The sequence below is a fragment of the Ursus americanus genome, chromosome 30, assembly GCF_024610735.1.
Source record: "Ursus americanus isolate L20-20 chromosome 30, mUrsAme1.1.p, whole genome shotgun sequence".
In the NCBI taxonomy this organism is placed as follows: domain Eukaryota; kingdom Metazoa; phylum Chordata; class Mammalia; order Carnivora; family Ursidae; genus Ursus; species Ursus americanus.
The window spans coordinates 6919169-6939020 of NC_142156.1; the positions used below are offsets into that span (position 1 = coordinate 6919169).

The 19852-nt window shown below is 45.7% G+C and overlaps 1 protein-coding gene across 13 annotated transcripts in view; it reads left to right on the top strand.

The window, feature by feature from the left end:
• Positions 1-19852, top strand: part of DEPDC5 (DEP domain containing 5, GATOR1 subcomplex subunit) — a 120482-nt gene that overhangs the window by 71773 nt on the left and 28857 nt on the right. For 8 of the 13 annotated variants that reach the window (XR_006778444.2, XM_045791430.2, XM_045791431.2 and 5 more), the window contains 8 exons: positions 152-335; positions 789-949; positions 4460-4577; positions 5045-5212; positions 6108-6327; positions 7769-7902; positions 12751-12859; positions 16188-16253. Coding sequence is in view for 12 of the 13 variants with exons in the window: in XM_045791430.2 (XP_045647386.1) it covers positions 152-335; positions 789-949; positions 4460-4577; positions 5045-5212; positions 6108-6327; positions 7769-7902; positions 12751-12859; positions 16188-16253 (1160 nt within the window). In the remaining variant the exon portion in view is untranslated. The remainder of the gene's footprint in view (positions 1-151; positions 336-788; positions 950-4459; positions 4578-5044; positions 5213-6107; positions 6328-7768; positions 7903-12750; positions 12860-16187; positions 16254-19852) is intronic. The other 5 variants (XM_045791434.2, XM_087857248.1, XM_045791435.2 and 2 more) reach the window with 3 other exon arrangements.

Genomic DNA, 19852 nt, shown 5'->3' on the forward strand with positions numbered 1-19852 from the left:
TCTTTCTCCCTCCCCCATCCCCTTTCTTCTTCTCCGTCCCTTCCCTGGCGATTTTACCACCGTTCACTGTGAACTCCTCCCCCCGGCCCACCCACGTCCCACACCTGCCCTGGTGACCACACGTACCTTTCTCCTCTGTTACACGAGGCAGTTCTGACACTGTCTGCTCCCCCTGTAGTGCCAGGCTTCTGTTGCACAGTTGGAGTGGACTGGAAGTCTCTCACGACTCCGGCGTGCCTCCCCCTCACCACCGACTACTTCCCTGACCGCCAGGGCCTGCAGAACGACTACACGGAGGGCTGTTACGATCTCCTTCCAGAAGCAGACATCGACAGGTTGGTGTCAGAGGAGGGTTTTGGATGGGCATCAAAACACTGTGTTCTCAAACCTGTGTCTTCCTTTTCTGTTTCGAGAATTTTATGAAGCAATGACTGTCAATGTTTTCTTTAAGGTTCTGTTGCTATGCCTTCTGTAACCATTGCTCCTCGTTGATGCTTTTTCTCCTATTGTTCTGGACACACTAGAGCTGATGTTTTTTTCTAAGATTAGCTATTTGAGCTGTTCTAGGAACAGCTGTTAGCTATCACCTGCCTTCTTCTTCTGCCTCTTGGAACTGATCATTTTTCCCCAAACTGGTTTATAGATTGTTAGTTTTACGAACCCCCATGGAATGGTTATCAGGGCTGGCTTGTGGAGTCAAAGGAAAACGGAGGATGGGAGTGTGGCGTCTGAGTGTCAGTCTGCCCAGGACCAAGCATATCCATGTGAACAACCGTCTGCTTTCTCAGGAGGGACGAGGAGGGTGTGCAGATGACGGCCCAGCAGGTGTTCGAAGAGTTCATCTGCCAGCGTCTCATGCAGGGCTACCAAATCATCGTGCAGCCCAAGGCGCAGAAACCCAACCCTGCCGTCCCACCCCCACTGAGCAGCAGCCCACTCTATAGCCGAGGTGAGTTGTTCTCCTTGGACTGGGATTTTTTTCTTTTCTACTAAATTTGTGTGAGTAGGTTCTCAAGATGATAGGGAATAGATAAATTCAGGAATAATTGTTTTTCAACAAAACTTTTTTTCTTTCTGAAATTTACTTTTACGTGAGGAATAAAGTCTCTGCTGGGCCCAGATTGATTTTAAAACTTTCTTTAATCTACTGCTCTCCTTTTAAGGTAGGGGATACGACCCAGTTCAGGAATGTCACAGCCTGGCTTTGGCAACACCTCGGAATAGCAGGCTGAGCCAGGCCTGAACTATCAAAGTACATAGTGAATATTTTAGACCCGATATTTATTTCTGGCACAGTACCTGGCACACAGCAGGTTCTCAGATGTTACCTAAACCTGGGATTTATACTACCCCCCCCATTCTGGATTCATCTTCTCTTGTTTGTCACTGAAGCTTAGCATGATGAAGCAAGCATGGATCATTTGTGAGTGGTAGAGACTAATAAGTGACAGACTCAGTGAGGCCCATTGAGTTACAGCCAGGCTCTGGAGAGGTCTTCTAAAATAAGTCAGGTAGAGAGAATAAAGTGTGGGTGCCTAGGATCAGAAAGCAGTGATCACTTCCCAGAACAGTCCATGAGTAACCATGTCTTCTGCTTCCTCCTTGTAGCTAATGAGCCTCCCCACTCTCCTCAACTCCCAGCTCAAAACCTCAGATCATCTTTGGTTCCATTAAAGTACTTTGGGCCAGAGGATCAAAGCAGTGTGGACCTGTAGGGGGAGCTTGCTGGTCCATCTAGTCCAGGTCTCGTTGCTCATGATGAAGCTTTGAACTCCCTCTCGATGTTCTTTGAAAGCCCATTATGATATTTATCACTTGTTGCCTTTTTTTCATGTTCTAGACTGCACTGAATAGTAATCTTCCTGAGTGCCAGGACTCTGTCAGCTTCATCTTCTACAACGGAAACCATTGTGCCCGGTGTACAACAATATGAACCGATAAATATATGAGTTCACTCATTCATTCAACAGTATTTTTGAAGCTACTGCTCTGTGGGGCATTTATAGCCCAGTGAGGAAAAATAACATTAGTCAAACTATGCAATATAATTCCTCATTGTGATAAAGATTGTGAGGGAAAAATCAAAGGACTATGAGAATATTTAATGCAGGACTTGATCTGGTCTGGAGGGTCAGGGACGGCTTCCTTGAGGAGGTGGTGTTTGAGGTGAGACCTAAACTATGTGCAGGAGTTACTAGGAAGAGAAGCAGGTTGGGAGTGGTGGGCAGGAGTAGGTAGGAAGAACATGCCAGGCAGAGGGATTAGTATTTGCAAAGGCCCTGTGGCAGGAGACACTGTGACACTTTCTGGGCACCAAAAAGAAGACTGGTGGGCTGGAGCACAGGGAGTAAGCCAAAGATGTGTCCAGACATGTCAGGAGACCCAGGCCTCACAGGGCCATGTGAAAGGATTTTGTTCTTTATCCCAAGAATAGTGGAATGAATTCACCTTTAGTGTCAATGGCCCCATCCCGCCTTCCTACCTACTTTTCTCTAGAATAGCTGATCAGTGTCCCTTAGTGGTTCATAGTTCCTCCGGCATCCAGTTCTGCTCTGGCTGATTCATGAGCCTTATGTCATGGCTAGTTGGCCAGAATCCACTCACCTGACTCTACCCTTTCTAGCTATTTTTCTCCTTCAGTAAATTTAATCCTTTTATTCCTGTAGTAACAGATATGGTATCATTGTTGTTATAATTACTGAAAAAGTGACCATCATAAGTGAGATTGCATCTGATTGAAGATTTGTTGACTACTGATTATGAGACGACCCTGTTCCAGTAGTGAACAGAATATCATCAGCCCTTGTCCTCCAAGTTTATTGTCTACTGGGTGTGACAGTCGTTGAACTATTAAGCCACAAGTATTTATTTGATCACAGATTGTAAAGAGTGCTGTGCAGGATAAAAACAGGAACTAATTTAGAGTGGGGTCAGTACTATGCTAGGTGCTCATGAACATTATCCCATGACCTTGTCTTCCTGACAGCCAGCAGGAGGTGGTTGCAAGAAAGAAGGAATACAGAGATGCGGGTCAAGCCCTCTCTCTCTTTCTTTCCTCCCTTCCCTTCTCTCTTTCTTTCTTTCTTTCTTTCTTTCTTTCTTTCTTTCTTTCTTTCTTCTTTCTTTCCTCTCCTTTTCTTTCTTTTCTAAGATTTTATTTAATTGAGAGAGAGTGAAGAGTACACAAGTGTGGGGAGGGGCAGAGGGACAAGCAGACTCTCCACTTGACATGGTGCTCAGTCCCAGGACTCTCAGATCATGACCTGAGCTGAAGTCAGACACAAGCCCACTTTCTAGTTGCAGAAAGTGAGACTTGGAGATTTGGGACCCAAGGTCACACTGCTGGCAAATGAAAGTGCTGGGGTTTAACCCGGGGTCCTCTGAGTCAAAGCCTGGACTCTTACAGGCAGCCTGCTTCTGGCTGCTATCACCTAGGAAATTTCCACATTCCCGATGAAAGACCTTTCAACCTCTGCCGTATTCTCTCGTCCTGACAACTCCCATGCTACCTGCGCTGTGTGACTGTTTCTCAGAACCGCACGAAGGGACTCTTGAATCTCGAGATCATGGGAATCTTGTCTTGGCTCCATTGTCCATCAAGGCACTATTTTTACTCTCTTGAAAGCTTGTATTTTTCTTGATTCCTCATAATTTCCCTCTTTCTGAGGCACAACTCAATTCAGCTAATATTTTTTGAAAACCTGCTGTGGGCATGGCACTTTGTCAGGTACTATGGAAAATTTAAAGACAAACAAGATTTGGGCCCTGGCCTCCTGTAACTTCCAGTTTGTCAGGATGTGAGACAAATACATGTAGAGCCACATCCAGGGTAGAATTCACACTGCTGATGTTCTGCTAGCTTTCTGGAGGAAGTGGCCTTTGACCGTGACTTCAAATGACCCATTGGATCTTGATGGTGGCTCAGGAAGAGAAGGCAGAAAAAGCAACAGGAGCAGATGTTTGTTGAAGAAAGGATGGGAGTCCTTTAAGACTGAAGCAGGGTTCTTGCGGTGTGGGAGTCATGGAAGCTGACGCCAGGCTGGCTGCCACCCTGGGGGGAGGACCTCCACTGCCAGGGTGGGAGCTTGTGCTTGTGCGGAGTGGAGTTCCATTTCAGTCCCGGAGGTGACTCTTGGCCTATTAACATCTAATCCAGAACTTTCCTTCTCAGAGCCTGAGGAATCAGGCTGTTCATCTGTGAGTGCGTCTTCTGGTTGCTATCAGCACTTCTGGGCTCTAATCTGCTGCTGGCTGGTTTAGTAACAGAAAATTCCGCCAACTTAAGGACTTTTTTTTTTTAACCAAAAATAAGTCTTTTGCATGAAACTGCCCCTCAAGAGAAAGAGTTGCTTCTTTTGTTTCTCCTCTTCTGACTGTGTATGGAAGAGAAGCTATTGCCTGTTAAATGAATGATCCTCAACCAGATGGAGGAAATGATTTTTTTTCACCCCTTTGTTAGGCCTTGTGTCCCGAAACCGCCCTGAGGAGGAGGACCAGTACTGGCTGAGTATGGGCAGAACATTCCACAAAGTGACTCTGAAGGATAAGATGATCACAGTGACACGTTACCTTCCTAAGTGAGTCCTTGGAAATTTCAGGTTTTCAGCTACTGACCTGAATTGCGTCCACATCCTAACTTCTGTTTATAAAACATACTGTGCATATAGTGAATTATGTGACACATAATTAAAACCAGGATAGGCTGAGTGGTTGGCTTCCTTTTTCTTGGAATTACTGTTTTGTTTTCTAGGGTTATTTTACCGTTGTAACTCACCTGCCTCTAAAAGGTACTTGACTCAGCTTATAATGTTTAGCCTGATTCTTAGCAAGCCAATTAAAAATAAAGAATGGGAGGATAAAAGAATGACAAAGTTCAAGAACTGAGAAATTTCTGTTACCAGTCCCCCAGGATGAGTTGGTTACTGCACTTGAGGATTGAATACCAAGGATGGTGCTAACTGTATTGAAATGGAAAGGTCCAGAAGAAGGGGGTGGGAGGGAGTGATTCTGTTTTGGACTTTTGGACATGCCCTCTGTTTTTCAGGTACCCTTATGAATCTGCCCAGATCCACTACACCTACAGCCTCTGTCCTTCCCACTCAGACTCGGAGTTTGTCTCTTGTTGGGTGGAATTCTCCCATGAGCGGCTGGAGGAGTACAAGTGGAATTACTTGGATCAGTATATCTGTTCTGCTGGCTCTGAGGACTTCAGGTCAGAGAACATGCTTTGGCTGTCCATTGCAACTACCTTGGGCGTGCCTGACTTTTAACATATCTGTCCTTTTTTTCTGATTACAAGATGATGTTTGGTTTAGAAAACACGGAAGAACAAAAGCACATCTGCGTTAGTTAAAAACTCAGAGACGAGGGTGGTGGTGTTGGTTGTACAACTATGTGGATGTACTTCATGGCATAGAACTGTACGCTGAAGGATTGTTAAAGTGCTGCCTTTTGTGCACGTTTAACTACAACACAGCAGTGATAGAAACTTCCGTGATGAAGTGCTCTTTGATGGAATGCCAGTGTAGATCACGTTCTTAACCTTTTCCTGACTACCTGTGGTGTCTCATGTTTGAGTTTTGATTTCTGTGTGTGATTTATGATTGTGATGATAAAAAGCCACAACCCCACTGGGTCTAGGTACACAGAAGCATCCTGACATCTCTGGGATGTAAATTAAAAGTACCCTCCATGGTCTTCCTCTAGACCTTGTGTTTCGAATGAAGCCATGAGATGTAGCATCAGACGAACACATACGCAAGGGGAGATGGCCCCTCACATACCAACGCCAAGGACAGGGTTGAGATGGGACCTACATGGGGAGTGCTTTTTTTTTTTTTTTTTCTTTTTAAGATTTATTTTTTTATTTGAGAGAGACAGAGAGAGAGAGCAGGGGGAGGGGCAGAGAGAGAGAGGGAGAGAAGCAGACTCCCCACTGAATGCAGAGCCTGATGCGGGGCTCGATCTCATGACCCTGAGATCATGACCTGAGTTGAAACCAAGAGTCAGACACTCAAGCAACTGAACCACCCAGGTGCCCTGGGAGCACTTTTATTAACCTGCTTTTGTTCACCACCACCCCCTTTTCCCCCTTTGGCCCTTCACAGCTTAATTGAGTCGCTGAAGTTCTGGAGGACCCGCTTCCTGCTGCTGCCAGCCTGTGTCACTGCCACTAAGCGTATCACAGAAGGGGAAGCCCACTGCGACATCTATGGGGACAGGCCCCGGGCAGACGAGGAGGAGTGGCAGCTCTTGGATGGCTTTATCCGCTTTGTGGAAGGTTTGAACCGGATCCGCAGGCGACATCGATCAGATCGCATGATGCGGGTAGGGCTCCGTGGGCCCCTTGGGGACTGTGCTTGGTTTCTTCCTGTGTCGGGGGCCTCTCTCTGGCCAGTTTATTTACTCTACAACTGCCCAGCATTTATCTTAAATCCAAATGACTGTGTTCTCCTCCAGTGCAGGGTGAGGGAGGGAGAGATAGGGTACCAGGCAGCCAGTGACAGTGTTCTGTGGCATCTGAGGACACACAGCTCCTTCATGTGCTTCCCAGGTGAGACCCCATGTCAAGCCTGGCTGCTCCCGCTGGGTTACTGAGTAAAAGTCACTCAAGAGGGTAGTGGCAGCAGTACCTGCTTACTGTCCTGTCACTTTTAGAGTTTCCAGCACCTTGGGCATTCATTCACCCACACACTACCCAGTGAGGACACTGAGGCTCATGGGGTTGGGATATGTCTGAGGACACCCAGGCAACAAAGGGCAGATCTGGAATTCTGGGTGTGTGTGTACAGTTCTATAACTTTTAACAGATGTATAAATTCATGTAACCACTACAACTATAATCAGCATACAGAGTAGTTCTATCACTTCCAAAAAAACCCCTCATGGCACCCTTTATAGTCACACTTTGCCCCCATCTCTAACTCCTGGCAGCCACTGGTCTGTTCTCTGTCACTATATATATAGTCATCTTTTCCAAGTCATATGCACGGAATCATATAATGTACTCTATTGAGAAGCTGCCTTCTTTCACTCAGCACAATGCCTCTGGTATTCATCCAAGTTGTCACTCGTCTCAGTAGTTCATTTCTTTTCAGTGTGAGTAATGTTGTATCACTAACTGTGTTTTTAACCCCAGGTTCAGTATTCTTCCCTGTACACTGGCTACCCTTTGTACACAGCATTGCTTATGATTAGAAACATTTCAAAAAAAGAAAGAAAGAAAGAAAGAAAGAAAGAAAGAAAGAAAGAAAGAAAGAAGGAAAGAAAGAAAAGGAAAGGAAGAAAGAAAGAAAGAAAGAAAGAAAGAAAGAAAGAAAGAAAGAAAGGAAGGAAGGAAACATTTCCAGAAGACCATGCATGATGGAAAGAGCTTTGATCTTGAAACCAGATGATTAGAGCTTGACCTCCAGCTCCAGTGGGATTCGGGATAAGTCACTTAACTTCTTTGGGACTCAGTTTCTTCTTCTGTGACTTAGATAAAGTATTATTTACTTCCTAGATCCAGGACAAGGGTGAAATGATCTGTGGAATCCACCTCAAAGAGGCAGTTTGTTTTGAGTCAATAGGCATTCGAACCTTCAGCTCAAGCAAACAGCAGTTTTCAGCATTTACCGAATAACAAGGGCCTGTGTTGCTTGCCTCTGTGAATTAGATTCCCAGAGACCTGATGCACAATGGATGCAGAAGGCACACTCTGGACTGCGAGTGGCATCCACTGAGGGAGCCCACTGTGGCTGATGGCCGTGTTTCCTCTTCCCTGCTTTAGAAAGGGACCGCCATGAAAGGCTTACAAATGACCGGGCCCATTGCCACACACTCCCTTGAGTCAACCGGCCCCCCAGTTGGGAAGAAGGGAACCTCAGCTCTGTCCGCCCTGTTGGAGATGGAGGCCAGTCAGAAGTAAGTACCTGCTTGGGGAGTGATTCGTCCCCACCCTGCAGGCTCAAAAGGTTTTCAGTGCCCCACCTTGCGAGTGGGGGCGAAATACGATTTCTATCTGCAAGGAGCCTGAGATTAAGAAAAAGATGCATACATGAGCAGAAAGCTGAGTAAATACCCAGTAAATGTCAAGTAACATGAAATATGCCAGAAATTATAACCTTGCAGTCTGCGGCTTAATTTGAACCACAGATATATTTGCTTTGGCCCACAAAGTGGGGGTTCTTTGTTTATTTGTGTTTTTTTTAATAGATTTTATTTTTTAGAGCAGTTGTAAGTTCAAAGCAAACTTGCATGGAAGGGACAGAGATTTCTCCTATACACCCTGTCTCCACACCTGCATGGAGTCCTCCATTGTCAAGAACCCCCACCAGAGTGGGCCATTTGTTATCACTGGTAAAGCTGCATTGACACATCATCATCACCCAGTGTCCAGAGTTTACCTTGGACCCTGAGGGGGGGGAACTTGGGCAAGAGGAGAAAATACCTCTGTGTGCAGATGGCACCCACTCTGGGAGCCTTCCCTGCCCCTTTATCCTCCCAGCGAACTCAGATTCTGTGCTTCCCAGCATCTTGAGCCAACATCCATCCAAGCCCTTACCAGAATTCTCGAAGGTTTACTCACGTTCCCCCTGGCTTGCCTGTGCTCTGAGAGTGGAGGCTGTGTGTTGTGCCTGGTACATAGGATGTGCACAGTAAAGAGTCATGGACTGATAGAGGAGGGGATGCTGAGGGTCCCTGTACCGATGTTAGGGGAGGCTAGATCTTGTCTGTCTAGTGTGAGGGGCTATGTGGTGCCCAGCAGGAACCCATGCACACTGGGCTTTCCAAAAGTCACATTGGGTGAGCTTGAGGCATAGTGGAGATGCAATTGGACAGACAGGTGGGAAGTTGGACGCCAAGCAGTCCTTACACATTCTCATAGTAAGAGGGATCCTTTGCACGTTTTTTTTTTATTTGAAAGGAAAATTTCAAACAGATAAGGTAGATTAGTATGATAAATCCCTGTTTACCTATCACGCGGCTTTGATGATTATCAATTCATGGCCAGTCTTATTTCATTTATATCCCACTTGCTCTCACCTTCCCTTTTTGTTCTTTATTGAATTTCAGGCATCATATCTCCTTGTCTATAATATTTCAGTATGTATCACTGAAAGAGAAGTACCCCTTCAAAAAAAAAAAGTCCCAATACTGTAATTTGTCTAAACGGTTATAGTCATTCCTTAATATCTTGAAACATCCAGTCAGTGTCTTTGGCAGAAGTATTTTTGCAGATGAGCCCCATGTATAGGAAGGCCTCGGAGGTGGGCCCAAGAGGCAGAGACCCTTTGACAGGCTCTCACTAGTCAGGCAGGAGGCAACAGAGGCTGGAGAGAGGGTGATAAAGAATGGAAAGGAAGGGACACAGGGGGAGAAGGGAACCTGGTGGGGACACTGGAAGGGGGGGCAAATGAGAGGAAGAAAGCAGAGGTACGTTGGGCTCATTACTGAGGGAACTGGGTCCTCTTACCTTCATCTAACCAAGGGAAGAGCCCAGAACTCAGCCTGGCAGGTTCTCACTGTAACTAATCACATATCTTTCCTGCTGGAAAAAAGAACAAGGAACATATGTTGCTGGGAGGGGTGTGAAGCTGGGAGTGGTGGGGATCTTATTTTAATTTGTCAGTGAGTCATCGTTTAGTACGCTCCAAGGAGGCTCTTTCTGCTCAGACTGGAAGAGGAAGGATGGTTGGGGTGGTAGTGTCCCCCCATGTGAAGGGAGAGACTCTCAGCTAACCCCATAGTAGGAGGCAGGACAGAGAGACCTGAGACTTATTCTCAGGTGACTTGGGTGACTTGCTATGTTTTCTCAATGCAGGAGGTAGAGCAGAGGGAGCCAGACCTTTATATAATGTTTGCTCACACAGCGTTTTTTATTTGTGTGCTTTCTTTTGCCTTTGCTGTACCAAGCAGATCCAGTTTTATTATGAAAAACAACATTATAGCGATATGGAAAAGAGTTTTTTAAATTTCACCTGTAGTCCTGCCATCTTACCATAAACTGTGTCTGTTTCTTTCAGTTCTCTTCTAGTCTGTATCTGAAGTTTCTCTAATCTGTATCTGAAGTCATGTATGTTTAGTCAGGCTCTCGTGGAAGGTAGAGGCCCCAGACATCTCAGCCTTCTGTTGATTGTCTGCATGGCTGGGACTAGTCTGGGCAGCCAGTGCTGGCTGAGCTGCAGCTAATAGATGAGGGTAACCCAATGACAGCCGAGTCAGAGCAGAGACCACCAAAAGGCAGTTGTCACTGCTTCCATGGAGGCTGGGCCCGACAACCCCGTCCTGGCAGAAGGCAGTGTGTCTCCGTGTATGTGTTCACACATACATGTGTATAGTATAACTGCTTGTTTTGGGGCAGCTTCCCTTCTTCTGAGCCATTAGATAAGGAACCTCCAAGGGCAAGGACAGGGTTTTACTTTCCTCTGAATCCCTGATTCCTAGTCCACAGGTCAGCACAAGGAAGGCAGCTCAGTAAACGGGGATTGTCGTGTGCATCTGAGGGGCGCTGGGGAGTAACCAGGGCTTCCTGTCCCCGCAGCCTTGGGGAAGTACGAGAGAATGTCACAGTGTGCATTTGTGGATGGGCCTCGGAGGAAAACACACTTCAACGTGATAGAGAGAGACAGTGTGGTGTAGGGACGTGGGAAAGAATTGAGCATTTGTTCTGCTTTTCCTCTATGAATTACACCTCCGAGTAACCAAGTAATTGGTGTAGGGAGGTTTATCTTTTTTCAGTATTGCAGCTCATAGGTACAGAAGGAATGATAGACTGTTAACCACGTGTGATCTTTAACGAACTTGTGGATGTAACAGAGTTCACCAGTGGCCACTAATATCACCAGAGAGAGAGGCCAGACATTGCAGGCCTCCAGAGAGAAATGCACAACACCACTCAAGAGTTCTTGCACAAGAGTGAGCCTGAATCTGCTCAAGACATTACATATAACTTCTAGTTCTCAGGAAGTACAAGCCACCGAGGAGCATGATAAACAGTAAAGGGAGAAAATCAGCACATCCAGACTGAATTCACAACAAATAAATTGTAAAGATAAAGAGAAATGAAGAGGAACTTACGGCTTAAAAGAGAGTTAAGAGACATAACTTATTTTGCAACGTAGGGACCTGAATTGAAACCTGTTTTGAACAAACAAACTGTACAAATGATTCTGGGGAGACAAGTGGGGAAATAGTTGACATTAGAAAATTTAAAAATTTTCAAGTGTGTTGGAATTGTGGTTACGTTTTTTTCAAAAGTTATTTTCTTTTAGGGTTACAGTGCATACTGGCGTTCTTATGGATGAAATAATATGTGTGAGTTTTGCTTCAAAATAATTGGGGTGTGTAGATAAGGGGTATAGATGAAACATGATTGGCTCTAAGTGTACAATTTGGGGGGCTGGGTTTGTAGGGACTCATTATTTTAGCCTTTTTACTTGTGTTTGTGTTTGAAATTTTTCCATAATAAAAAGTAGGGAAAAAAGAGTATAACAGGTTACCATGGAAACTGATTTTTAATCTCCGGTGTGAGATTACTTGACAATCTGTAACAAACATGTCAGAATTTAAGAGTGGGGAAGTCTCACAGACTGGGTTCTTGGGGAGTTTAACATGCAGGATGTTTATTAAGGAGAGTCCGTGGGCTCAGCATGTGTGGGAGGGAGGAGGAAGCAAGAGTGGACAGAGGGAGAAGCCCAGGTGCAGCGCAGGCCCAGGGACAGCCTTGGGCCACCTCACTCGAGCTCTGGACAGTTAGAACAGCCTTCACAGATGAGCCCAGTTGGATCAACATGGCCAGACCTGTACACCCCCTCGTTGATCATTCATTGTCTGTAGGCTGCTGCGGGGTGGGGGATGGGGCAGCAAGAGCTTGAACAAAGCTGCTCTCCGGTTGGGGCTGTCCCTGAAGAGGCCAACAGTTGAGCTGGCTGGACAATACGCCCAGCTACTGTGGCAGCAAGGCCACAGCACAGGGATCTGGGCGGTGCCGCCCAGTGTCCACCACAAGAAGTATATGTTGCAATAATAATGAAGGTTTAAGACTGTAATGTGAGACTTCTGGAATCTACCAAATAAAAATTCAGTGATGTGTTGAAGCAGTCTAATTTGGGGGAGCATTTAAGTTACGATAGCGCATAGTTATTTTTAGTAGAGATAAAAGGAAAATAGATGTGGAAGTATGCTTTTATGTACATCAGAACTGGGATGGGATAAGATGTCCTGAGAATCCATAGTAGTCTTGGGTTATGAGATAGTGTCTGTTAGATTTGTGTGGTTGTGGGGCAGGGCAGGGATAGAAGTGCATGCATTTGAAAAATCGACACATAAACCTTCAAAATGTATGGGAAGTCAACACATTTCCCCATATAGTTTATGCTACATGCTAATGCAGCCCTAATTTTCAGAATGTGCTTCTGCTGGCATATTTAATAAAAACTGAGAACAAGTCTTCCCAGCGGATTTAAAAAATGGTGTTCAGGGATGGAGTCACTCACACCATGACACTTGACTTTTCAAAGTAATATGGAAGCACCAGGTACCGCCATAGCGCTTTTTAAATTGGGCTCTTTTCTTATTTACCTTGGAGGACTGGTGATTGTTCAGGACAATGAATGCAATTAGGGTATTGTGTCAGGCCTGAAGGAGAAACAAAGGAGAAGTGTGTGTTTCAGAGGTGACAACAGAACTGTCTTCATTTCATCTTGGCTAACGTATGCCCTTTACCAGGGGGCTTTCAGCAAGCTACAGACGTATTTTTCCATCTTTCAGGTGTCTAGGAGAACAGCAGGCAGCTGTGCACGGTGCCAAGAGCTCCTCCCAGCCAGCTGAAAGCAGCAGCGTTGCCATGACTCCCACCTACGTGGACAGCCCACGAAAGGTAAAGGGGGCCATTCCAGCAGGGAGCTGCCTCATGCTTTCAAGAACCCGATGTGGACGGGAAAATGAAGAGCCGTTAGAATCCAGGGACGAACGTGCTGAGGATTTGGGTGAATTCTACCCTGAACCCTCTTAAGTATTATGATTTCCATAGAAGCAGTTTCTGCTCGCAATTGTAAGGAAGTTAACTGCTGGATAAATGCAGATACAACATAGTCAAGCTAAACTATATTGGTCAAGTCTCAAGATCTGGCTTGAGCTGTGAAATTGGCCATCTGGTTTTCCTTCAGCCACATCTTTGGCTCTCCCAGACAGGAGGTAGAAAGCTAGTGGGGCAGCTCCTATGAGAGCTCACTCTTTGATCAAGAAATTCCTATCAGTCTGCTAAACTTCTGAGAAATATAGTCAAATGAAAGCATCCTGTGGTGGAAAAGACCAAAATGTGAGGCGTCGGACTTCTGTATGGAATGGCAAGTTTAGTAAAGGGGCCCAAAACTCCATAGATCAGGCTTTTCATATCCTGTAAGACAAATAAACTTGGCTCTGTCTACTCATTCGGGGAAATTCAGAACGTGAGATCATTCTGGTATGGGAGTCACGGTGAGTTGACTGTGCATTCTCTTATCTGGCCTCTATCACTAGAAGATGAAGGAGATTCAGTAGATGTATTTTATATTTCAAAATTGTGGCCAACTTGTATACTTGTCGATATCTGTGTATTTGTTTATTTCACTTCCATACCTTGAAAATTTTCTAGTCAGGTATTTTTCAAAAGCATGATTTTTAAAAGATACATAATATTTCATCATATGGATAGACTTTAATACATACTTTTTTGTTAAAAATGTAGATGGTTTCTGATTTTTAAAAAGGATTTTTGGTAATTATTCTTTAAGTTTTTATAGTTATTCTACACTGTATCACAATTATAAATAATACTGCAAACAACATCCTTGCACATAATTATTTGGCCACATCTCTAATAATTTCTTTGGGATAAATTTCCTAAATTTATCCCACGAGGATGGAGGGATTAAAATCTGAGAAAGAGGGGTGGCTGGGTGGCACAGCGGTTAAGAGTCTGCCTTCGGCTCAGGGCATGATCCCGGCGTTATGGGATCGAGCCCCACATCAGGCTCCTCCGCTATGAGCCTGCTTCTTCCTCTCCCACTCCCCCTGCTTGTGTTCCCTCTCTCGCTGTCTGTCTCTGTCTCTGTCGAATAAATAAATAAAATCTTTAAAAAAAAAAAAAATCTGAGAAAGAGTATCGACTGAGGCTCTAGGCAGCTTATGTAGTCTGTAGACCAGGGTTGGCAAACCTAAATAAATATTTTAGGCTTTGTGAGCCAAGAGACAAGATCAAGGCTATTATGTAGGCACTTCTTTTTTTTTTTTTTTTAATGTAGGTACTTCTATATCCATTTAAAATGTTATTTTATTTTATTATTTTTTAAAGATTTTATTTATTTATTTGACAGAGGCAGCGAGAGAGAGAATACAAGCAGGGGAAGCAGGAGAGGGAGAAGCAGGCTCCCCACTGAGCAGGGAGCCCGACATGGGGCTTGATCCCAGGACCCTGGGATCATGACCTGAGCCGAAGGCAGACGCTTAACGACTGAGCCACCCAGGCGCCCCCCCATTTAAAATTTTAAAACCACCTTTAGTTCATAGACTATAATAAACCAGTAGCCAGATTTGGCCTGCAGGGTGTAGGTTGCTCACCCAGCTCTAAGAAGTGACTTTAGGTACAGTCCCAAGGATGGTCTCTGCATAAGGAACGATCTGTCAGTCAGGAAAGAATGTTTTCACATGTACATAAATCTCAGCAGCGTTAGCCCCTCTGCTTCTGTATGTTCTAGCAAAGAAGACACAGATGAAACAATGAGAATGCGTAAGCACCATGCATGCTGCCCACTAGCTGTTACCCATACATATTGCTATCTTTGAGGATTAGAACCAGTGCCTGGGACAGGACTGAGAAGTAGAGAACTTACAGAACCACAAGCATTAAGGTTAAAATGCACCAGCGGCCAAGTATTAGATTGCCATTTAGAACTTTCTTCTCATTTTCCAACTGAACACTAAAATCCACGTGGATGGTTATCATTTGTGGTGGATGTAGATCCCCAAGCAGTCAAAGGGAAGTGAAGATGTTAGGAGACGGTCAAAGGGAAGACCTCTAGGTCACGTGCTCAGAAATGCCAACAGTGTCTCCAGTCAGCATCTTGTGTTAGGATGTGGAGAGTGGTCCTGAAATTGCATCTCCACAGCCACACATTTCCATGATTTGTTACTTGGGTTCAAAGTGGTTGATCTGAAATGGCAGCAGTATTGATAAAATGGACCCCCACATATTTCAGTGATTCTGCTTGGAGAGTTGAAGAAAAGTTGTAAGAAAGCAGACCTTCAGATTTATTAAGTGCCAGTTCCGAATTTCAGTGATAATGCATAAAAAGTAAAAATATTTTGAAGGGACAAGAGGACACTTCTTGACTTTAAGGAAGATGAAAGGAGGGGTCTTCGGGAAAGTCCTCTATGCCATTTTTGTTTCAAACACATGGCAGCCTGTACCCCATAAGAATAGGGTTCGGAGGGGAAGGCAGCTTCAGAACGCTCCCACCTCCCGACCCCCACCCTATGAGCGCATATATTTCTGACATTATATATGTCTCAGCTTCTTGGTTATTTTGTTATACAACCAGTGGAGGAGAAGGTATTGCTGCTTTTGGATCCCAACTTTCCCTGCATTGACTCCTCTTCTCCCATCTGGCTGCCATGTTTATTAACAGGCAGAACTAAAAACCTGAAACCTCTGTATCTCTCCAAGAGGGCTGCTGGTCACCCAGCCAGGCGGGAGGCCAGGAAGCGACCCCTGAAGGCTTTCCCCCACCATCCCCACCAAGCAGCTCGTGGCCTTTTCCTCTCCCTTGACATAGGTCTGAAGACAGTTCAGAGCTATGTGGGAGGGTGCGACATCCAAGCCAGGCTCTGATGAGACCTGAGGGAGCTTGGACACACCTTCTATCCCTGTGCTTGCTCCACACAGACGGGACATTCTGCCCAGGAAGGTGTGAGTTCCTGCTAATGCTTTGCATTTGGATATGGTCTTTCTGGGTGGATCTCTCTTTCTCTCTCTCTTCCTCTCTTTTTGTTTCCCCTCCATTCCCCTCACATACCCTTGTTTCTCTCCTTCCCTCTTTGTTTTTATTTTTATTTTTTTCTTTCATACCCCTGTCCTTCCCCTGATGGTTCACCACGGGTCCACATTCGTCCCTTCGCTCCCTTGCATTCGCTGCTGCCGCCGCTGCTTCCTCCTCCTCTGACTTCAGGACGGGGCCTTCTTTATGGAGTTTGTCCGCAGCCCGCGCACAGCGTCGTCCGCCTTCTACCCACAGGTCAGTCAAACTCCGAGGGCTCTGCAGCCCGTGCATGTCTGTCCCATCCGCAGAAGCCTTCTGCTTGGCTCTGAACAGATGGAATTGGGCTGAAACTGAGTTTGAAGGGCAGCTGAAATGGAAATCAGTCTCAGAGGTGTGCATTCCCTTCCGCGGGGTTGGCGGCGGCAAGGGGGATGCAAATGATTAATGCAGGAGAGCAGATGAGCGCATCAACATTGACGCACGAGTTTCCCGAGTCTGCCTGTCTGTTCCACGTAGTTGCCACTGATTCTCTGCCACATCAGCAGCATCTTCCCTTTTAGATGTTTTGTCCATATGATATAAGCAACGTGAAATATGCTTTCTTCAGAACTGAACGCTTAACTTTTTTCGTTCCAGTACAACCTGATAAATTCATAGCAGTGTGGCAGGAAGTGGTGAAAAACAGCAAACATTTATTAATAGGCATACGCTTTGTCATAGGCTAATGGTGCATGACCCTGGGCAGCTCGCCTCGCCTCTGGACTTCCCTTAACTCATTTGTCAAATCAAGGGTTTGGACCAGACCTCCATAGGCCTTCTAAGACCAAACAGTCTTCAGTTGCTCCGTGGCAAACACGTAGTATTCTCTCATTTCATCCTCACTACATAGCCTCTGAGTTAATTTATCCGAAATTGGAAGACAAAGAAGTTGTGCTTTACACAGTACAGGGTAGAGCTGGGATTTAAATCCAGGACCAACAGGCTTGACTCGTGACCCCTGCTCTGTAATTGGCTTTAGTAATCACTGTTCTGACAGGTCCTAGGGGAAGAGAAACTGGACTCTCTGCCCTTTATCGAGGCCCCTATGAAATTGACTTAGTTACAGAAATTTGAAAGAGTAGAGAAGGTTTATGCAGAGACAGGTGGACTAAGGAGGACAGGACTTGGGAGGTTCAAAGGCAAAGGTTGAGGGATCTCTATTTAGCGAAGGCCAGAAAGCCAACATTGATTGAGTCCTCACTCTGCCAGCTACTGTGCAAAGGGCTTTGTACATGCAGTTTTCACAACAGTCTGTGAGGTATAAGTGTTATTACCCCATTTTCCAGATGAAGAAACTGAGGCTTAATACATTACCTGGTCAGAGGCACACAAGTCATGAATGGCTGAGCCCCTGCACCACTTAGCACACCGTGCCTGGGGGGAAAGCGGGTAGTGAGCACTGGAGTCTTCCCTTTCTTATGAGGTCAGATGGTGCTGTGCCTGTCTGTGCAGGTCTTCAGAGGTCTGCGCTTGCCTTTTCCCAGTGAGCTGTGTGGCCTTGAGCAGATCCCGATCAGGATCTCTGAGTTCTAATCAAGAATCTCTGATCTCGGAGTGTGGGAGGCACCCTGCATTTTTGGTTTAAATCAAACTCAGGGTGGACTTACTAACCTTTTACTTTCTAACAAGAGGCTCTCTTGTGAAAAGTTCTGGACTTGGATTAGAATTTAACATAAAAATCAGCAGAGCCAGCAGAGAATTGTTTTGTAAGTCCCATAATAATGTAGTGGTCCACACAGCTTCACACGGCGGAATTCCAGGTGCAACGAAAATGGATGAGTTCCAACAGTTGGAAATCACATATAAAAATGAGCTGTTGGGAGAGGCATGCAAATAAAGTTTGTATTACCGACCAAGTGTGTTGTAAGCTTGCACATAAATCAAAATATTGCCTCTACTCATATATAGCAAGGGATTCTCTATACTGACATAAAATGAAATTGTGCTTGGTTTGTTTTGTTTATTATCATTGTGTTAAAATATACGTAACATGGAAGGCGCTGTTTGTTTTCTAACACGATGCGTGGAGAGTGGAGAGGGGCACTGGGGGCAGAGGGCGCCTTTCAGATTTTGTCTTCAGCACTGTACCAGGGAGCCGCTTTAGGCATGTGAATTAACCTCCTAAACCTCAGTTTCCTCATTTGAAGGAAATAAAAATCTCTTCCTTGTCGGGTAGTTTTGAGGATTAAAAAGAATATGCATTTCTCAACAGACTTCAAGGGAATGAAACGCCGTAAGGCATTTTTCTGTGCACCGAGCAGTTAAGTAACAAGTCAAGGACAACTAAGTAACTAGAAAAGCCCCACGTATTTGGAAACCAAGTAACACACTTCTAATAATGCCTGAGGCAGGAACAATCTTGCATGTTGCATGGGATGTGGTGGCTAGGTACTAGCTGGGATTAAGATAGGATTCCTACCATGCCAGGTTTCCATGTCCATGTCAGGCAGCTGCATATTAGAGCCTACTCCCTATTCCTGCAGTTTCTGCTCCCCACTCTAATTCCCAGACCAGGAAGTACAAAGAGTGGGTCATGAGCTCCTTAAGAGAATGGTGCTACATGTTAAAAGATTGTCAGTGTGTAGGCTATGGCGTCAGACCGGTTGTGAGCCTTTCGGCAGCTGCACTAACCTCCCTGAACCTCAGGTTTCTCATCTGTAGAATGGGACTAATTGTGTGTTCTTTGTAGGATTGCTGTGAGAGGGAACTGAGATGAAGCATCTGTGTGGTTAGCTCAGACACTGGCACGTAGTAAATTCCCCATTCGTGCATCTGTGTGTGGAAGAGGAGAGGGAGGACAGGGGCTGGGGGTACCGGGTAGTGAACCAGCTTGATTGGGCCAGTCAGCTGTTTTCCGAGAGAGAGAGAAAGAGAGAGAGCACTGAGCCTGCGTGACTTCTCCCATGCCTTTTATCTCTGAAATTCTGGGAGGACCCTGTTGGACCTCACAAAATGCTCCAGCTCTGACTGAGTTGCAGAGGTGTTGCTTCTGAGTTTTGCCCTTCACAACAGCTCTCTGCTGAGAAGGGGTTCCTTTTGGCCAAGGGGGAGGGCATCACCCAGACTCTGACTCTGCTCAGGGAAGGAAGTGCCTTTAAAATTGAAACAGACAGCGGTGCGCAGAGGGTTCCAGGTAGCAGGGCCATGCACCAGTCTCGGAAACAGTTCCTTGTGCCACCAATTCATCATTCTAATGAAAATGAACATGTCACTCTATCTGATAACTGGAACAGAGCTATACAGTTCTCTTTGTGCCCTGCTCTCTGGAAATCGATTTTTATCATCACAAACTGACACAAGAATTCGGAGGGCTTGAGAAGCCCTTGGTAATGAGATTTTCCTCAGAAGTCAGCCTGATATCTTTAGTCTGCAGTTTGGAGCCTGAAGGAATATCACGGTCAAGGGGACAGGCTTCTGCCACCTGAAGCCTGAGCCAATGTTATGCTCTCTTCCCTCCCCCATCCCCTGACCCCCAGCCAGTTACTCTCACAAGCAGGTGTGGGGCTCAGGGGCTCAGCCCAGCAAGGACTCATGGGCTTCTCTCCTTCATTTCCATCACCACTGCCCCACCCCCGGTCCCTGTGACTGTTTCTCACCATGGTCCTGAAGGAGCCTCCAGCATGGTCTCCTTGCTTCCATCCTGGCCCTCGGCAGAGTCTGTTTCCCAGCCTGCATCCAGGGTTTACCTTTCCACGGTGTATTAGCTTGGACTGGTGTAACAGAACACCATAGACTAGGGGTTTAAGCAGCACATTGGCTTCTTACAGTTCTGGAGCCTGAAAAGTCCAAGATCAAGGTGCCAATACATTCGCTTC